The sequence below is a fragment of the Tetranychus urticae genome, chromosome 1, assembly GCF_039701765.1.
Source record: "Tetranychus urticae isolate SD_2017Ah chromosome 1, NJAU_TeUrti_SD_1.0, whole genome shotgun sequence".
NCBI classification, from domain to species: Eukaryota; Metazoa; Arthropoda; class Arachnida; order Trombidiformes; family Tetranychidae; genus Tetranychus; species Tetranychus urticae.
In genome coordinates, this window is record NC_142958.1 from 9,677,730 (window position 1) to 9,694,870 (window position 17,141).

The 17,141-nt window shown below is 33.2% G+C and overlaps 3 protein-coding genes across 4 annotated transcripts; 1 reads left to right on the forward strand and 2 right to left on the reverse strand.

Moving 5' to 3' along the window:
* Positions 1–6,280: 6,280 nt before the first annotated feature.
* On the reverse strand, positions 6,281–13,282 carry Chpf (Chondroitin polymerizing factor). 2 transcript variants are annotated; one of them, XM_015938047.3, is made up of 3 exons: positions 12,665–13,282; positions 8,546–10,233; positions 6,281–7,550 (listed from the first exon to the last, which is right to left on the reverse strand). In XM_015938047.3, the coding sequence occupies exons 2-3, from the start codon at positions 10,147–10,149 to the stop codon at positions 6,680–6,682; spliced, it is 2,475 nt and encodes an 824-aa protein (XP_015793533.2). In that variant the 5' UTR covers positions 10,150–10,233; positions 12,665–13,282; the 3' UTR covers positions 6,281–6,679. The 2 variants fall into 2 exon arrangements, with proteins under 2 accessions (XP_015793533.2, XP_015793531.2); XM_015938045.3 differs by having other exon boundaries at positions 12,443–13,282.
* Positions 10,405–12,026, forward strand: Mthfs (methenyltetrahydrofolate synthetase). Its single transcript, XM_015938056.3, has 4 exons — positions 10,405–10,566; positions 10,627–10,760; positions 10,855–10,976; positions 11,539–12,026. The coding sequence occupies exons 1-4, from the start codon at positions 10,450–10,452 to the stop codon at positions 11,760–11,762; spliced, it is 597 nt and encodes a 198-aa protein (XP_015793542.2). The 5' UTR covers positions 10,405–10,449; the 3' UTR covers positions 11,763–12,026.
* A 147-nt stretch (positions 13,283–13,429) lies between the features above and the next one.
* On the reverse strand, positions 13,430–15,958 carry LOC107370070 (mitochondrial disaggregase). The gene is made up of 5 exons (XM_025162460.2): positions 15,777–15,958; positions 15,343–15,641; positions 14,699–15,277; positions 14,236–14,609; positions 13,430–14,164 (listed from the first exon to the last, which is right to left on the reverse strand). Exons 2-5 carry the CDS (start codon positions 15,563–15,565, stop codon positions 13,520–13,522), a joined length of 1,821 nt encoding a protein of 606 aa, XP_025018228.2. The 5' UTR covers positions 15,566–15,641; positions 15,777–15,958; the 3' UTR covers positions 13,430–13,519.
* Between the last annotated feature and the right edge of the window lie 1,183 nt (positions 15,959–17,141).

Sequence of the window (17,141 nt, forward strand, 5' to 3'; positions counted from 1 at the left end):
TAGCGAATGGACATTCCTCATCATCATGAAAACCCATACATTCCAAACACTTGAAAACAGAGTCGCATTTATCGGATTTATGCTTCAAGGAATGACAAATCTCACAATTTACCAATCCAAGTTGATCATAAAAAACAGAAGCCTTGTCGAAATAACGGACGATTCCCTCTTGATTAAGCAAACGCTCTCGATTGACATTGCTAATGGTCAAAGTTACTCTCTTGGTATGGTTGTGAGATGGATCCACACTTATAACTTGAGTGGACGGTTCATCCACAAGCTCATTAGAATAGATTAGCAGATTGCGAAGATCATCCAAATCCTCGTAAGCATCACCATCCAATTCCAAAAAAGTATAAATCCGAGCACCACGATAAACAGGTTCAAAAATGGTCCAATCTGGATAGATTTTTCGGACTTTACCCATAACAAATTCCTTTTGATCCTGCTTATACAAACCGATAACGGTACAATCTCTATCATGTCTGACATACTGAATAGTCTGCCGAACATTACTTATTGACAAATAAACTGGCCGAAGTAAACCTGTCATATCGAGAAGGGAATCATGCGTTCCATCGGAACGATTATAAATCTTGAATTCAATACGTTTACCAAAACCTCGAAGGCAAATCCACTCGTTACGTGCAGCTTGAAGCTCACGTTGAATACTATTAAAAGACATAATTAAAATAGGACAAATTTTCAACTAATTTAATAAAAACTTTCAAGAGAAAAATAAGCTTTAACCACAAGTAAACTCTAAGAAAGCCTTTGTTTTTTTGATCCACGCATGAATCTTTTCTTAATTTCAACGGTTTTTAGCTAACCGCTTTGTTAGCAATAAGTTCATAATAAATGACGCCTGAATAACTTGTTACTGTTAAAAGAGACATTCCGCAGAAGCTTATCCATTAACTATAATTGTTAGCTTCACGGATAAGCTTATTGAAATGTAATATGATCCTCTATCAAATTACTTTTCTTAACAACTATTGTTTAACATAAACATGAAAATAACTTTAACTTATCAGATCAAAGGTTTGAAAACAAAGTTTTACTTCTTTATTTTTGAAATCTTTTAAACATGTTAATACATAGGATTTTTTCGTATTACATCAGGATTGATTTTAGGCACATATTTCATATACTTCATTGGAAGATACATATGCAAAGAACAAGGAGTAGGTTTTCTGAAAATACGATCATCTACTCGATAGACAATACCATTATTAAGTTCTACATAATCATATGTAGTTCTGAAATGGAGAAAGGTATGAGCACCCATATCAATGTCACCTTCAACATAAGGGTGATAAAAGACCCCATAATCTTTTCCAGCTTTACTCTTGTAACAAGTGATAACAACTGAACTTGCCAAATGGAAAAACTTAGACTCTTTTCCCTCATGAATACAAGTTATAAATTCAGGAATACTTTTATATCTTTCACTCTCCTCGTTTTTGATACCAAAACATAGAACCTCTGGCAAGTTTTGAATACTAGCGCTAAAAATCTGTCGTGTAAGTCCTAGACATTTCAATCCATTCTTACTATGAGCATATCTTAAGGATTGCTCCTGAGCTAAAGTTTGAGGATTACGAAGCAAAGACTCGAAATCTATTGTTGGGGGACACTCAATCAAAGGAAACTGAGATTCACCAGAATAAGGTCCACCGGTGCATTCACTACAAGTGAATCGATATTTCATCTCCATGAAAAACTTCGGAACAAAAGTTCCATTCTCACTGGAAATTTTACGCACGATATGACAATAAGCTGACCTCTCATCTCCTCCAGGAATGGCATATCTACGACTGCAATATGTTGAAAGAACTGAACACAAACCCTTGATAAGGGATCGATCAAGTTTTAAATCATCTGTGGGTAGCTGGTAATGAGAAGGGACATCTGATATTTCCTCATACTCTTTATCTTTGAGTCTAAATTTCAAAAAGTAATCAACATTCAGTAACTGTAAGAAACCTTTTTCAGATACTTTATGGAAATCCTTGTATAACTTGAAAAGAGTGGAAGTCCAGTAATATGGATCCTCAGGATCTCGTCGCAATTTGATATTTTCTTGATGCAACCCAAGATGACAAAATCTCTTAAAATCAAACATCGAATTGAATAAACAACTGATGAAAGGTGGACAAAACATTAGCGGTACCAGAGCTGAAATTAGATAACATTGACCACGTAAATTTGGATATCCGATCAGATTCTTTGGCTGCAAAAGTAAAGGAAAGCTTAATACATTTTTACATAATACATGATGGAATATATTTTACTCACCATGATAAAGATACCCTTAAATTTCTTGATCTTTTGTATTAATCGATAACAACTAGTGTCGCTAGCAATTTCAAGGCTGGATCCTGCACCATAGCAGCCGTCATTAACACCATCAATAGTCATACTGGTACGAATAATGAAATATGGTTTATAATCGACATGAAATTGTTGATATTCCCTTTTTAGACTGTCCAGCCAGTTAGAATCGTATGACAAGTACATCAAACTGAAAGCAAAAGTATAACCACCAGTATCCTCAATTACCTCATATTCCGGATACTTGATCTTCTTAGAAACCAAAGTATTATTCAAAACAAGTGCTGGAAAACCAGGAACTTTTTCAACCTGTAAAAACAAGAAAATTCAACATAAGTTAAAGCCACAATTAAAAACAACAGACTTACACTTGGTGGTTTAATGGTGGCCATATCTCCAAACAAATTAAAAGTTATCGACTTATTATAAACAATTGAAATAAACGGTTAAAATATATATAAGTATATGAACTTTATAAAACATGAAACACGACTAACTGAACAGCTAGACGCATGATCCTAAAACCACATGATTACGTCTAAAAGTGATTTCACCATGTGGTTCGAACCTTCAAACTGTTAAACTGTTAAACTGTTAACTTCAAAATGTTATTTTATACAATTAATGTGGCTAAAAAACAAGAATTAACAGAAAGAGCTTTTAACCTTGTGCAAAACAGAGTTGGTATGTGCATCGCGATTTGTGAAACCAATGAACACATGTCCATCCGGAACAAAAACTTTTCCTCCTCAATTAAAAAGGACCTGGTAGCGTTAACTTTTAGTGATGATATTATTTTTCAAAGGATTACTGTGAAAGCCGGTAACATGATTGCAGCTAAAGTTTACAATATGCTTATTATTTGTATTTATATGAAACATTTTTGCCCTACGGATAGACAAGTAAGAGCGAGACAATTTATGGAGATGAATCGCCTACTCACCTCGTATAATTCATTACAAATCGTTATGATGGGTGATATGAATGCTACTCATTCAAGCTGGTCAAATCCGAGACTTTCCTTAAGGAAGCTTGAACTAACTGATAAAAGTGGCATACTGTTATACAACATAATCAAAAAATACAAGCTCAAGGTCTTAAACGATAAGAAAATTCCTACCCTGGAAAAAACAGGAATTACCCTGGATCTTATCATAACCTCACAACGAACTAAATGTAAATGGACAAGGATAATCAAATTTGCAGGCTCGGATCATCATGCGGTGTTTACATGCATTAAAGAGGAAATCATACACAATAAAAGCCTTAAAAGAATTCTGAAAATCAATAATTGGTGTCTAAAAGTAAATTGGTCACTTCAACCAATCAAAGAAACATGGTCAAAACATGATCCAATAATTGAATTGGTACATCGTATCAAACACTTTCCAGAAGAGCATGGACAATGGATGAATGGCCACACACGCAAAAGGAAAAAGCAACGAAGACACAGAAATCGAAATGAGAGTTTGTATGACTTACTAAAAGTAACAAGAGACTCAAAAAAGCTTTGGTATCTTATAAATAAATATCTAAGGCTCACAAAATCTTCTATCCAATGGAATAACCCGGTAACTTTGGCCTCAAAACAAAAATGGTTGGAAAACTTCTCATCAAATAAACCAACATACAATGACAGACCGAGTAATGTACCAGGATCATTATCGCGTTTAGAAAAACAAGAAATAAGAAGTTTTACGAAATGGGGTTCGAGTTTAGATGCAGATGCTTTCACTAAATTAACATGGACAAAGTTTTTTGAGAAAAACAAAGAAACAGTAATACAAGCCATTGATACTGTATTTCATTTTTCTCACATTCCCCAAATACTTACAACTCTTGGATGTGGTTTCGTTTTAAAGGCAGATGGTGAAACTCTTAGAATGGTAAAAACGCCCTGTTATTTGATGAAACTCATCGACTACACACTTAAAAACAGATTACTGGAAAAAATTGATTCATTAGTAGATTCAAGATATCAATTCGCTTATCTTCCAGGAACAGACAGAACAGATTTTTTATATGACTTCTTCAAATCAGTTCAATGGGATAAACGCTTCATTATCATGAAATTAGATATCACGAAAGCATTTGACACTGTGGATATAACAAATGCTATGATTAAACTTTCTCTCAATTTAGATTGCTCAACATTTCATTTACTGTCCTCAATGCTACGGGAAAGATGGCTCATTTACAATAATGAGAAGACAAACTTGTACATGAAAGAAACCCTTGGTGTACCTCAAGGAACTGCAGTTGGCCCTTTGCTGTTTATTATTGCATTAGACGAAGCTCTTAGAAATTTAAACAATGAAGGTATCAACATCAAAGCATACGCAGATGATATGTTAGTCGTCACAACGAAATCACGAATTACTTCTGATATGATAACAATCAAACAGGAACTGGCAAAATTGAACCTAATCATGAATGAATCAAAGACGGAACAATATAGTAAAGCAATGGTACGACAGGGTAAACTGACTTTTCTTGGAGAAATTGTGCTCAATGGTCCATACAAAAAACCTCAAATTTTGCACAAAATACTTTCAACGGAACAAATAATGGAGAAGATAACTTTTAGTTATGACCTGAAATACTTGCCTCGCTTTGTTAAACAATTACTGATATCTACTATAATAATGCCGAGCCTTCCACTTAGTTTCACATCAATACTATTTTTTGCTAAAAACATGGAGGATTTGATCAAACGCTACGCATATTGTTACCTTCGAAATTTTCAAGTTATGAAAAAAGCTGCTTTTGACATAATAATATCTCCAATGACACTAGCCCTAGAAGGATATGCTGACACAGCCACACAAACTCTGAAGAAACTTATTTTCTGTGAAGCATACAGAAATAGTAATGCCTTTGGTTTTCTTTTTCCGAAAATAACATATCAAATTTACTCGGAATTTACTCAGAGAAAATCCTATACTATCGAGAAAAGATATTGGAAAATTCAAACAAGGAGTAACAATCTCTTCCAGATAACACTATTTGATGATGATGCCGTAATCCTAAGGGAAACGTTTATTGTTAAGGAAGCATTATCCAAATATGCTCTTCAAGTTAATGCTCTAGTGAAAATCATGGAAAAACCAACTAAAAATTGGATGTTCACTCCTGAAATGGATAAATGTATTGGAGGAAAAGGTGATTTTATGAAATCAGTCGTAATGGTAACTTTGTACGCTCAGGAATGGTTATGGCATCCATTTGACGATAAAGATCAAGAATGGGTAATGCAAAGCTACACACCAACTGATCAAAATGTACGAAATTTGCTTTGGTTAAACAAAAAAGTTCAACAACAAATAGATTTACTGAAGATGAAAGCCTGGTCTCAACAAGAAAGCATCTGGGTAACATTGTATCCGAAAGGTTCTGTTAGAAATGAGAGTAGATTTATAACGCTTAAAAATGCAATACCAAATTATAGACTACAAAAAGCTTTTTGCGACCACATGAAGCGTACAACTTTAAAGCATATACTCATGGAATGCGACAAGAAAGAATGGCCACAAGATGAATTGAGTAAAAGACAAACATGGGATGTGAACGACATGACAAAGAATGAATTTAATGCTCTAATAAAACGTATAGCCCACCTTAGAGAGATGTATTTTAAGGACAGCACACATACGGCCTTTTTCAACATACAACCAACACTTGCCGACACAACCACGGCAAGCTAGGGGGTGGTTAACATAAAGCCACTCAGCCTTCAACGGTTATGATTCGGTTAGACCGTCCTTTTGTTATTCTCTTCTCTTCTCTTCTTGCTCTTCATCTCATTCCCGTGGCTATTTACGCTTCCCAGACTTTGATAATGTTCACATGAAGCATAATTTTTTCTTTCACACCAATCAAAATAATCATTTTTTCACTCTTATTAATAATCATAATCATAATAATCAATTCACACTTTAATGAGAAGTTCATTCCATAAGATCTTTAACGATGGTAAATTTAATTGTATGGATTTGTCTTATTAAAGTTGCAATAAAAGTCACTTGTTTGAGCATTTTAATAAGGATTTGTCAATGGTTATTTTGTATCAAACAAACTGATATTGTTCATTTTGTTAATTCGTGAATTTGATCTTTTTATAGTTCAATATTAGATTAGCCATTTGAGCCTTGAATAAACAAGAGTCGTATTACAATTTTGCTATTACATTATTATTCACTCGCGATTAACATTTGAACTGAATGCAAATAAAATTGGGAAATATGCATTTCCATGAAAATAATTATTTGGATATTGAACGAATTCCTGTGCATCATAGCGAATCGCGTCAATCGAACTGATATTGTCCTTCTTGATCTTTTATGTTTTAATTCGTAAACTTTATCTTTTTATAGTTCAATATTAGACTAGCCATTTGAGCTTTGTTACCAAATGAATAAACAGGAGTCATATTACACCATTGTTGGGTAAATTTGTCAGCCTTTTGATCACAATCCTCGTTTCGGTAGCTTAATTTAAGCTTAGGTTCAATTGACCGTAATATATGGAGACCTGTTCGCACTGAAGATTGGCAATTAAATTGAAGAAACATTTCAAGTAAATCGTAGTCACAAAGTATCTCATTGGTTCTGGTTCTTAAATTTGGTAAAACTGATGGAGCCAAAACTGTTTCTAAAGCTTTTTCAAGATCCTCCATGTAAAAGGCAGCATGTCGATAATCAAACCAATTGAAGAACCCACTGTCTTTAGTGATCTTCCATGAGTATTCTGATGATGAACCAGAGGAACTAGGGCGAAGATTATATTCTTGAAATGGAATTGGAAAGAAAATTTGATGACCTTTAATGGTGTTCAATTGAATTCGCGCCAAATAATCAGAATTGATCAGAGTATTACTCGTACTCAGGACAATAATTGAATCCATGAGTATCTGTGTGAATCTTTCTTTGAGAAGCATCAATAAACCTAAATCAGTTGAGGTTGAATAACTCTCATTGGGTTCTCTTGGAATGGTTGATAAAAGCAATTTACATTCAAGACTAGAGAGTTTGCTTTGTAAAGAGATTACTCGTCCATATCCAGAAGGAGGTGATGAATTTTGGGTGATTAGAGCTATGATTAAGGCCAAATTTCGGGACTGCCATTGTTTTTCGTTACACAGGTTAACATATTGATTCATTAGAGAGATTATATCAGAAACTTCTCCATCTGAACGAACAGGAACAACCAAAGTAATTCTGAAAGGCAATAATAGAAGAAAGCAATTATTAATAAGGACTTAATCATAATTTCATTGCAAAATAATTTATCATAATTGTTTGTCCGAAATATATTGAAGGAAAATTGGATGATATTCCTTGAATAATTTTCAATTAAGTGAGGATAAGTCATCTAAATTCATAATGGCAAATATTGATTGAACAAATAAAGAACTATCTCTGCCTAACAAACTTGAACCAGCTAACGGCAGTCAAAATATTTATTGATCTTTCGTATTATTCTCACGAGAATCCGTTAATCTCTTTCCCTTTCTTCCTTTTCATCCTCATCATCATCCTCATCATCATCCACATCATCATCGTCTTCATCTCTCCTTCTCTCTCCTCTCCTCTCACCCATCGGTCCGTGAAGTTATATCCGTGTTCACTATTATTACTGTTATTGTATTACTAACAAGTCTTTACATACTATAATAAAAATATCAATAAATATACTCATAAAAAACAGGTAAAAATGTTAATCAACCAATACACAAAACATGATAATTTTCACTTGTCTTCATTTTTGTTCAGGTTTCTTCTTAACCTTAAATCCTTTTATAATCTCCTTAACTATTATGTATTAGTATAGCAAATAAGTTAAAACAATTGAAAATTATGATATACAATAATAATACTAAATATCATCTAATCTTACCCTTGATAAATCGGTTGATAGATTGATTCTTCGAGTAAAATTCAAGTCTTCTAAGTATATTAGCAATTAAAACAATCATGAGAATCTACATGATCATTACTAGACTTTGAATATTTAACAAAATTGTTTGTGGTTGTGACAAGATTGGCTCTCACACTCATCTATTTATCCAAGCGTAACCCAAACAATATTAAAGTATTAATAGAAGGATCGATGAGAGATTAATCAGGGTTAACAATCACATTAAGTACAATTACAGTTGAGAAATTAAACCTTCTTTGATTCGCTTAAATTAAAATAAATTGTTGGTAAGTACCTGTTCTGCTCTGTTGCAAACGGTATTTGGTCAATTATTGTCATGGGTACCAAAGGTTTTACTGCTTCGATCCTGATTGGGAAATTGGTCAAGCGTCCTTGATTTGAGAGTATATTTAAATTCATAATATAATCCATCCCTCGATTCGCATCAAATCTTCTATAAACACTGGTAAATTGTATTGAACCAACAGATTTAATATCTGGATATTGAGTAATTAACCAGCGTCCAGTGAGATATTCAATTGTTTCACGATCAATTTTCTCAGCTTCATTTTCTTCTCTCAGGACTTCAAAGTCATCAGGCATGTAAACTAATCCATTTTCAATGTAGGTCCATCGGACAACATCAAATCGATCGACTGGACGATGTGAACTTATTATTCCTAAAGGCCAAGTTGATGTCCATTGGTGATGTGTCTTATGCTTATGGTTGTCAACATAGGTAGTGATTTTACTCTCCAGTTTACTTAACTGTCTCAAGTAATTGTTGAGTGATGATTGAAGATAAAAATGATGAACATTGGCGTAAACTTTGGTGGTAAATAAAGGATATGTTATTAAACTGGAGCTGAATAGGTTTGGGTCGAGCAAAAGTTTGTCACTGTGATCAGGTGACAATCTATATGATTTTATTAACGAATCATTGCAAGCTAATCTAAGACAATCTAGTTGACCTCGACACGAGACAATCAGTGAAGTACTCACTAATAACCCAGATAAAAAGTGATGGAATAAATTTGATTTTTCCGTAAATGCAGATGAACAACTGGAGAACTGATTAGCATCTAATAAATCAACACCAATATCGCCTCCCAGAGCGAAGATGTGATCACTTATTGAGAGATTATCAACAATCGAGCGAAGTGCGTCTCCTTTCACATAACTATTATCACTAATGAAAAAGATGAAGTTATGGCCTCGCAAGTAACTCTTGACTTTCCCAGAGTCATAAGATTTATCAAGATAATTCAAGATGCGAGATAGCACAGGCTCCGGAGTTTGAGAAGGATAAAGATTAATTAAGGAGGGTGATGGAGAGACTAATGGAAATGATGATTCAGGCGATGATAGTGGTAATTGTGCTGGGGCAGGCGAGGAGGATGAAGAAGATGGAGTTGATACAGAGGCAGAAGGTGATTGTGAAGATGATGACGACACAGATGAGTCAGAATAGATAGATTCTTTGAAAAATAAGATTCGATCAGCGTATGAACTGAGGGTTTCATTCAGCAGTTGGCCCAAATTAAAATAAGTTTGGTCACTGGTTAGCACTACAATCAACAATTGATCGTTAACATCCAATTCATCTAAAACAAAACGTGGTCTTTTTGAGTTGTAGGCTTTCAGTCGCTCACTGGGTTTAACTGATCCATTGGTTAACGGCAATTTTACAATTGGATTGAAATCAGAATTGATAATTTCCTCAAACCAGTTACTTGATTTAACCAGAAGTCGTGATAATTGAAATCCAGTGGTAGTTTCAACAGTTAAACAGTTATTAAAATATGGAGTAAAAAGAGAAACAAAGAAGCCAGCTAATAGTCCAAATAATATGACTGCTCGTCTGGATAAAGAAGACCATTTTAAATGCAGCAATCTCATTGGCTGACCAAAAAGATTAGATTTCCTTTATGCAACTGACAACACTTTTCAACTGAAGTGGTTAATCAAAGTGTTGTTTTAAACCTGAAATGAAAACAATTCATTAATTAGTATAAGATTATCATAATCTAAAATCTTCATTATTGATAATTGCTGTACTGATTAATTAGATGCTTCTGCGTTGAAATGGTTCTCTTATAATTTGTGAAATACTTAAATATGTCCCTTAATTGGATCTTTTTGCTTGTGTCTTTTTAGTTATTTTCAAATTCCCACCAACACGTAAAATTTGAATATAAAATGGCAGATAAAACCATCAAAGCCGCTAAAAAGTTGATGAGGACTGAAGTGACCAATATTTTGTCTACGATGAGTGAAGCTAATCGTGAACAGCAATCGAATGAAATTTTTGGAAAGGTGAGAAAATATACTTTAAATGATTCTTAATAATCTCACTTGATCTGTCTATCATTTCAGCTAATGAACAATGAAAAATTTAAACAAAGTCAACGAGTTTCTGTGTTTATTAACATGGCGGATGAAATCAAAACAGCCAAGATAATTGAAGAAATATTCAAGCAAGGAAAAAGATGCTTCATTCCAAGAATCATGTTAGTAATCATTTCTGACCCACTTCTTTTATCTCATTTCTTGATTTATTAGTGTCAATTCAATTAATGATCTTTTATTTTCTCTATCCGATAGATTGAAAAGCAAACACATGGATATGGTTGAGATGAGTTCATTGGAAGAAATACATAACCTACCAACAATCAAATGGGGAATGAGACAACCTGAGGTTGTTGACAAAGAAGCAATGGATGTTGGTACGTAACTAAAGTCATTTCAACCAATGGCGATCGTTTGTGTAGTGCATTAGTAGATGACTGTCAAAGTCTCAACGAAACATTCATTTTATTTTGGCGGCAGTCACTACATTTTTTAGTGTTTAACTCAATTAAAGTTATGCTAAATTGTAACCAACAAGTGGCAAAGGATCAACCAAGAGTGGCAAGTTATTACACTTTGGATCCACTAATTTTGCTCATGAGAATCGAGAGTGTAAAAAGTATAACTTTATAGCAATACAATTATACAATCAACAAGATTTTAGATGCTTGTACAAAGTTAAGACTAAAATTGTCCCATAAGAACAGTGAATATGTTTTCTCATGAGATTTCTCTGAATTGCTTTTCAACTTATTTTCATGGGTTGATTACATTTGTGCAACAATGGTCCACCAATGTCATTACCATTGTTAAATCTATCACTAATTAAATAATAGAAACAAGTTCTCACAGAAGTCGCCAACAGTTGACTTATTTATATTCAATTATAAAATATAAATTTATAAATGTTTCTAATTAAATAATGTTATCCAAATACAGGCGGACTTGACTTTATGGTTGTTCCAGGAGTAGCTTTTGGACCTGATTGCTCTAGATTAGGACATGGTTCAGGATATTATGATTATTATTTTGCTAGATACAAAGCTAAATTCGGTAATCTTCCTCATCTCGCTGGCCTTTGTTTTAGAGAACAAATAAAAGACACAATTCCAATGACTGAATTCGATGTACGTGTACACGAAGTGATCACATCTACAAACTGAAATGAAGCAAAACTCATGGTTTTAAGCTCATCTTTACGGACTTCATATGTTTTTTTGCATTGGAATCAACACTCAACTTACTACTGTGTCAAGTAAGTAACTAACAGTGTAGCTACTTTGCTCATCTTTGTTGTATAATTTCACTGTTCTGGAATAATCTCAATTGTTTTCGACTTTCATATGGAAATATAAAAATTTAATAGACTGTAATGTAAAAAATTGACTTGCATTTATGAGAGATCAATAAAGAAAATCATCTTTAAATCTATTGACATGATCAATCTTATAAAATAAAGTAAACTCATTGCTCGCTATCATAGAGAATTGAGTTAATGAACGAGTATTTTCAGAATTATTCAGATTTAACAATTATATAAAGAGTGTTGCGTGCTATCCGAATGGAGATTATCAGTTGCTTGAAGATGAAAATGTCCAATACATGGTAAAGTTTAAGATTCCATTGGACATTTTCATCTTTAGCAGTTGTTTAAGATCCATTTGGATAAGATAATTGGCAAGAATAACATGCAACACCCTTTACTTCGACTCTAATTTATGGAACAATCTTGATGTGTCATTAAAAAATAACATGTTACTCATTTGATAGGCGTTATGGTAAATTCATCTAATTGTTAGTCAAAAATATTTGAACATAAACAGTACCATTAAATTAGACTTACCTATTGAGTTAACATTAATTTTTCGAGCCAAAAGGAAGGTTATTATTTTAATCCAGACGAAATTGAATAATTCATTATATTGGCCATGTGGAATTGTTGACCAAACACACAAAATGGATAAACAATTGTATTTGTAAGGCACAGAAAATATAGATGATAAGACAAGAGGAGAACGCAAAAATGTTTAAAAATAACTGGCAGAAGGAGATATTGAAAACTTACATGCTGTCTTTGCGGTAAGTTGAGTGTCTGATAAGATATCAATAATTGAAGACAAATGTAGGAGATGCGAGAAGAAAATCAGAATAAAACAATCAAAAAACAATTAAAATAGAAATTAAAAATACTTTCTTGAGGCCCACATGACCACACAAACCTTTATTAACGAAATAAACGAAAAGAAAAAGATCTTCGGGTTCTAAGTTTTAGAGTATACATTATTACAGTTTGTTTCAATGGCGATCAGTTCAAAATTAAAACAGAAAATGAAGAGAATGGAAAAAGAGTGAAATAATAGAAGAGGAGAAACATGATCAGTGGAAGTTGAGTCAGGATGTTAATTAAGAGCCCTTGGTGGATGGAGTTTTGAAGGATGTTGGAGAAAGATGCAGGAGATTTGACCTTTCACCTCACAATGGTTAAAATATTAACATATGCATTGGTTTGCTCTTGAAAAACAGTTTTGGCAGCAAAGAAATTTGGAAAAGACAAGTCTATCACATGGCTTTGGAATAATTAACGAAAAAGACATTGATGGAGATATTTCAGACAGCATAATAGCTTGTATTTTGCTTACGAATTAATTTTATCAATTCAAATTGTTTGATTGTCTAATATGGTTGAATTAAAATGAAGTTGTGAGTTAGAGTTAAAATGAAGTAAAAGTAGAACGAGAGATAGAGATGAAGTTAAGAGTAAGATTAATAATTCGTACTGTTGTTTAGATTTGGTTAATCTTAACGTTACAAAAATTAGTTATCTTAAGAATTTACATGAAACATTTTAATTTACAGCGAATTTACAGAAAATTATTATTTTCTTTAGTTAAATTAAGAATATTACAGAAATTAAGATAATTTAATTGTTTGAACTAGTTTTAAATGATCCTGGTTTTATGATATTCATTTTGAGATGTGCTTTTGGTTTTTCTGAATCATCTTTGGGTTTATCTTCAACGACACTCAAATGAACTCCGAATCCATTACTAATTATTCCAGATTCATATGCTTCAGCTAATTGATTGACTACTTGACGTTCAATTTCATGTTTAATACTTCTGGCTCCATAGTGAATGTTATAACCGGCAGTTAATATTTGGATTACTTCTCGATCCCATGAAAGCTTAATTTGATGTCGTTCTTGTGCTCGTTTGGACCAGCCTTCTAATTCTTTTGTGACTAATTCATTAAGTTCTGTTTCAGAGAATGGAAGAAAGTAAACCATTTCATTTATTCGACCCAGAAATTCGTCTCGCTTAAAATGCCATTTAAGAATGGGTCGGACAACTTTCTCTTTAAAATGTTCTGAAACTGTTATATCACTAGATGAATTCGATAGTTCATCTTTTAAGTCGACATTTAATCGCTTCATTGTTAAAGCTCTTGCTTCCTTCCTCAATTGAAGACCATATTCAGCAATCTCATCACTGGCCAGATTACTAGTCATGATAAAAATAGCATCCTTGCATTCAATAGTTGTGCCTTGTCCATCAGTCAGACGACCCTGTGCCAAGAAAAATTGATGAAATAGTTAATAAAAAGATAAATTTTCAGAGCTAGAAATTTTCTAATCACCTCATCAAAAAGCTGAAGCATAATTGTCAATACATCGGGATGTGCTTTTTCAACTTCATCAAACAATACAACAGCATTGGGACATTCTTGCAATGCTTTAGTTAGTTGTCCACCCTCTTGATAACCAACATAACCAGGAGGCGAGCCAATGAATCGAGACACTTCAGCTTTGGATTGAAACTCGGACATATCTAATCGAATGAATCCTTTAGGATTATTTTGATGAATATATTTGGCTACTTGTTTGGCTAATTCAGTTTTTCCTATTCCGGATGATCCAAGGAATAAAAATACTAAAGGATGATCTTCATCAAACCACCCATTCTCTTTTCTTCTGATGGTTGAAGCAACAATTGCTATAGCAGCTTCTTGACCTGAAAAATAAAAGAAGAGAAAAAAGAAATGCAATGAATTGAATTATATTATAACGTATAAATTGTGTATGCATGTATTGTCAACTTACCAACAATGAATTGTTTTAGTCTTTTTTCGAGAGGAAACTTTCTCCTTTCCTCCATCTGCCTTTTCTTAACTAATTCCTCGTACTTGGAAGCATATTTAGTCAAATGTTCAACCATCAGGTGGTTATCAGGGTCGACATAGTCGATAGGCTTGTGTCCCAATTTGTTGACATAGAAGGGATCAGCTCCGTTTTCAGTTAGTACCATAACAGTTTCCAGATCATCAATAAGAACGGCGTAATGAAGAGGCGTACAACCCTCATAGTTTTTACCTGGTTTCAACAGCATATTAAATTCATTTCTTCGTATTTGAACTTTACCGATATCATTTGCACTTCGAATTGTATAATAATCTTCAATATTAACATTGGCTCCTAATTCAATTAAATATTTAACAACTTTGGAATTGCCATTGGCAGCAGCTACATGCAGAGCAGTCCAACCAAGAGGATGGCGAACATTTATATCAAAATTATAAGTTTCGTTAACAATTGATTTTATCGTTGCCAAATCTCCTGTTTGGCAGGCATCGAAAAATCTGTCGACTTGAATTGATCCTTTATCAAACCTTAATGCATGTACTATGAGTAAAAAATAATAATAAATTAGAATAACAATGAATAAACTTCAATCCTTTAATACATACCTGTGAATAGATTAGAAAAATTATCTTTAAAAAGATAGCTTGCTGGAAGAAGCACAGAAAGATACCAATAACGAGGTGCTAATTCTCCAATAAGGTTTCTTTGACTTTTAAATCGATAATTTGACTGTCTGGAAAATTGCCTAGTCAAGTATCTGATATGACCAGAATTTGACCGCAATAAATTTTGCGTCAATAGCTTGTTAAAAACAGTTTTGATGATCATATTGGTCTTCAAAATTTGCCGGAAAACACGACAGCATGAGTTAGTCTTCGATTACAATCGAAAAATCGATGATTTGCTATTAACAGTGAGATAAAATCAAGTAAAAATAAATTAAAAATAAGTAACAATGATTGGAGTGAGTGGAGAGAGCATATTACATCATAAACATATGATCGTGATGAAATACACATTGAGAGAAGCATTTACTTACTGTAAAGAAATAGTCGTAGAAACACGATAACTCCAGGACTCTTCGAAATTGAATCAAACCAACAACAATACAATACAATACTAACTGAATCAATAGATAAATTGAAAACAATCAAAATAATAAGCACCTTAAATCAAGGATAACAATTCACAATTCATAAAGCATTAAAATGAATTTAGTGAAACTTGGACTTTCGACCGTTAGACGGAGCTACTGATGATTTGAAAAAGCTGGTTTTTTAAATGTTTACAAACTGCATGCTTTTTTGTTGCCATTTATTATATTATGTTTGATTTACTTAAATTAGTGTCTTATAATTTGTGATAATACAATGGATATTTACAACCGGGTCAATTATTTACAAACGGTGGCTCAAGAGTTGAGTAAAGAGGATAATTTGGATAAACTTAAATTAGCCTCCTTTTTGGGTTACACTAAGCGAGAGATTTGTCTTAAAAATCAAATTCCAACCTTTGGATGGGATCCAATCAAGCGATTGACTTGTAAACGTTGTTTTTCACCTTTAGTCATCAACAAAGATGGTTATGATCCAGTTAAATTCAAGATAGTGAAAAAGTTTCTCCATATCAAGTGTAAACAATGTGGAAAAGACAGACGAATCAAATTGAGCAACCAGAGGAAAAATTATTATGAAAAGTTGATCTATGGCGATGGATCAACCACAACCTCATAATAAACCTATGTATAATTTTAATAATGAGTCATCTCTTTCCAAAAGCCTCTAATTGATATTCAATTAGATTACACCAAAAAGCTTCAAGAGGATCACCAAGATTGATATAAAAACTATTGACGTGCATACAATGGAAGTTGCTGTCGCACCATTAGAGGCTCTTTGTGCCAATTTAGCTCCAGCTATGTTGATTCTTCCTTGTTGAATATGATGTAGACTTTGATCACTCAATTCCTTAATGTTAATCACCGAGTCTCGAGTCTCATAGATATGTGCATTTATGAAGCGCATAAGCTTCTCATTTTCCTGTAAAGTCTCACCCAGTTGCCTGTAAAAAGGGAAAAATATCAATGGAATTCTGTACTTTGATTGATAAATTGGATAAAAATTGTTCTACCCTGATATCCATAAATAATCAGAAGCTGAAAAAGTGCAATTTAATTCGGTATTTACCGAGTTTCCTCAACAACCCTTACATTGAAACTCATTTACCTCAAAGCGTTGGTATTATCTGTAAAAGCCTCAGCGCTACTTTGACTTTTATCCTGAATAATAAATTTCTCATGTTGATTATAAATCTTTTCAACCTCTGGTCGTAAAATAAATTCCCAATTATATGTGAAATATTTAAGCTCATCGATGCCATACTTGTAATAATCAGATCGAGGATC

What these genes read in the sequence shown, in the direction of transcription:
- LOC107370070 (XM_025162460.2), bottom strand. Translation starts at nt 15,565, where the DNA reads ATGATCATCAAAACTGTTTTTAACAAGCTATTGACGCAAAATTTATTG. An exon ending in TTTTTCTAATCTATTCACAG is followed by an intron (nt 15,278 to 15,342) that starts GTATGTATTAAA and finishes TTTTACTCATAG; the next exon opens with TACATGCATTAAGGTTTGAT. An exon ending in ACTAAAACAATTCATTGTTG is followed by an intron (nt 14,610 to 14,698) that starts GTAAGTTGACAA and finishes TTTATTTTTCAG; the next exon opens with GTCAAGAAGCTGCTATAGCA.
- Chpf (XM_015938047.3), bottom strand. Translation starts at nt 10,149, where the DNA reads ATGAGATTGCTGCATTTAAAATGGTCTTCTTTATCCAGACGAGCAGTC. An exon ending in TTTGCAACAGAGCAGAACAG is followed by an intron (nt 7,551 to 8,545) that starts GTACTTACCAAC and finishes ATTGCCTTTCAG; the next exon opens with AATTACTTTGGTTGTTCCTG.
- Mthfs (XM_015938056.3), top strand. Translation starts at nt 10,450, where the DNA reads ATGGCAGATAAAACCATCAAAGCCGCTAAAAAGTTGATGAGGACTGAA. An exon ending in CGAATGAAATTTTTGGAAAG is followed by an intron (nt 10,567 to 10,626) that starts GTGAGAAAATAT and finishes CTATCATTTCAG; the next exon opens with CTAATGAACAATGAAAAATT. An exon ending in CAAAGAAGCAATGGATGTTG is followed by an intron (nt 10,977 to 11,538) that starts GTACGTAACTAA and finishes ATCCAAATACAG; the next exon opens with GCGGACTTGACTTTATGGTT.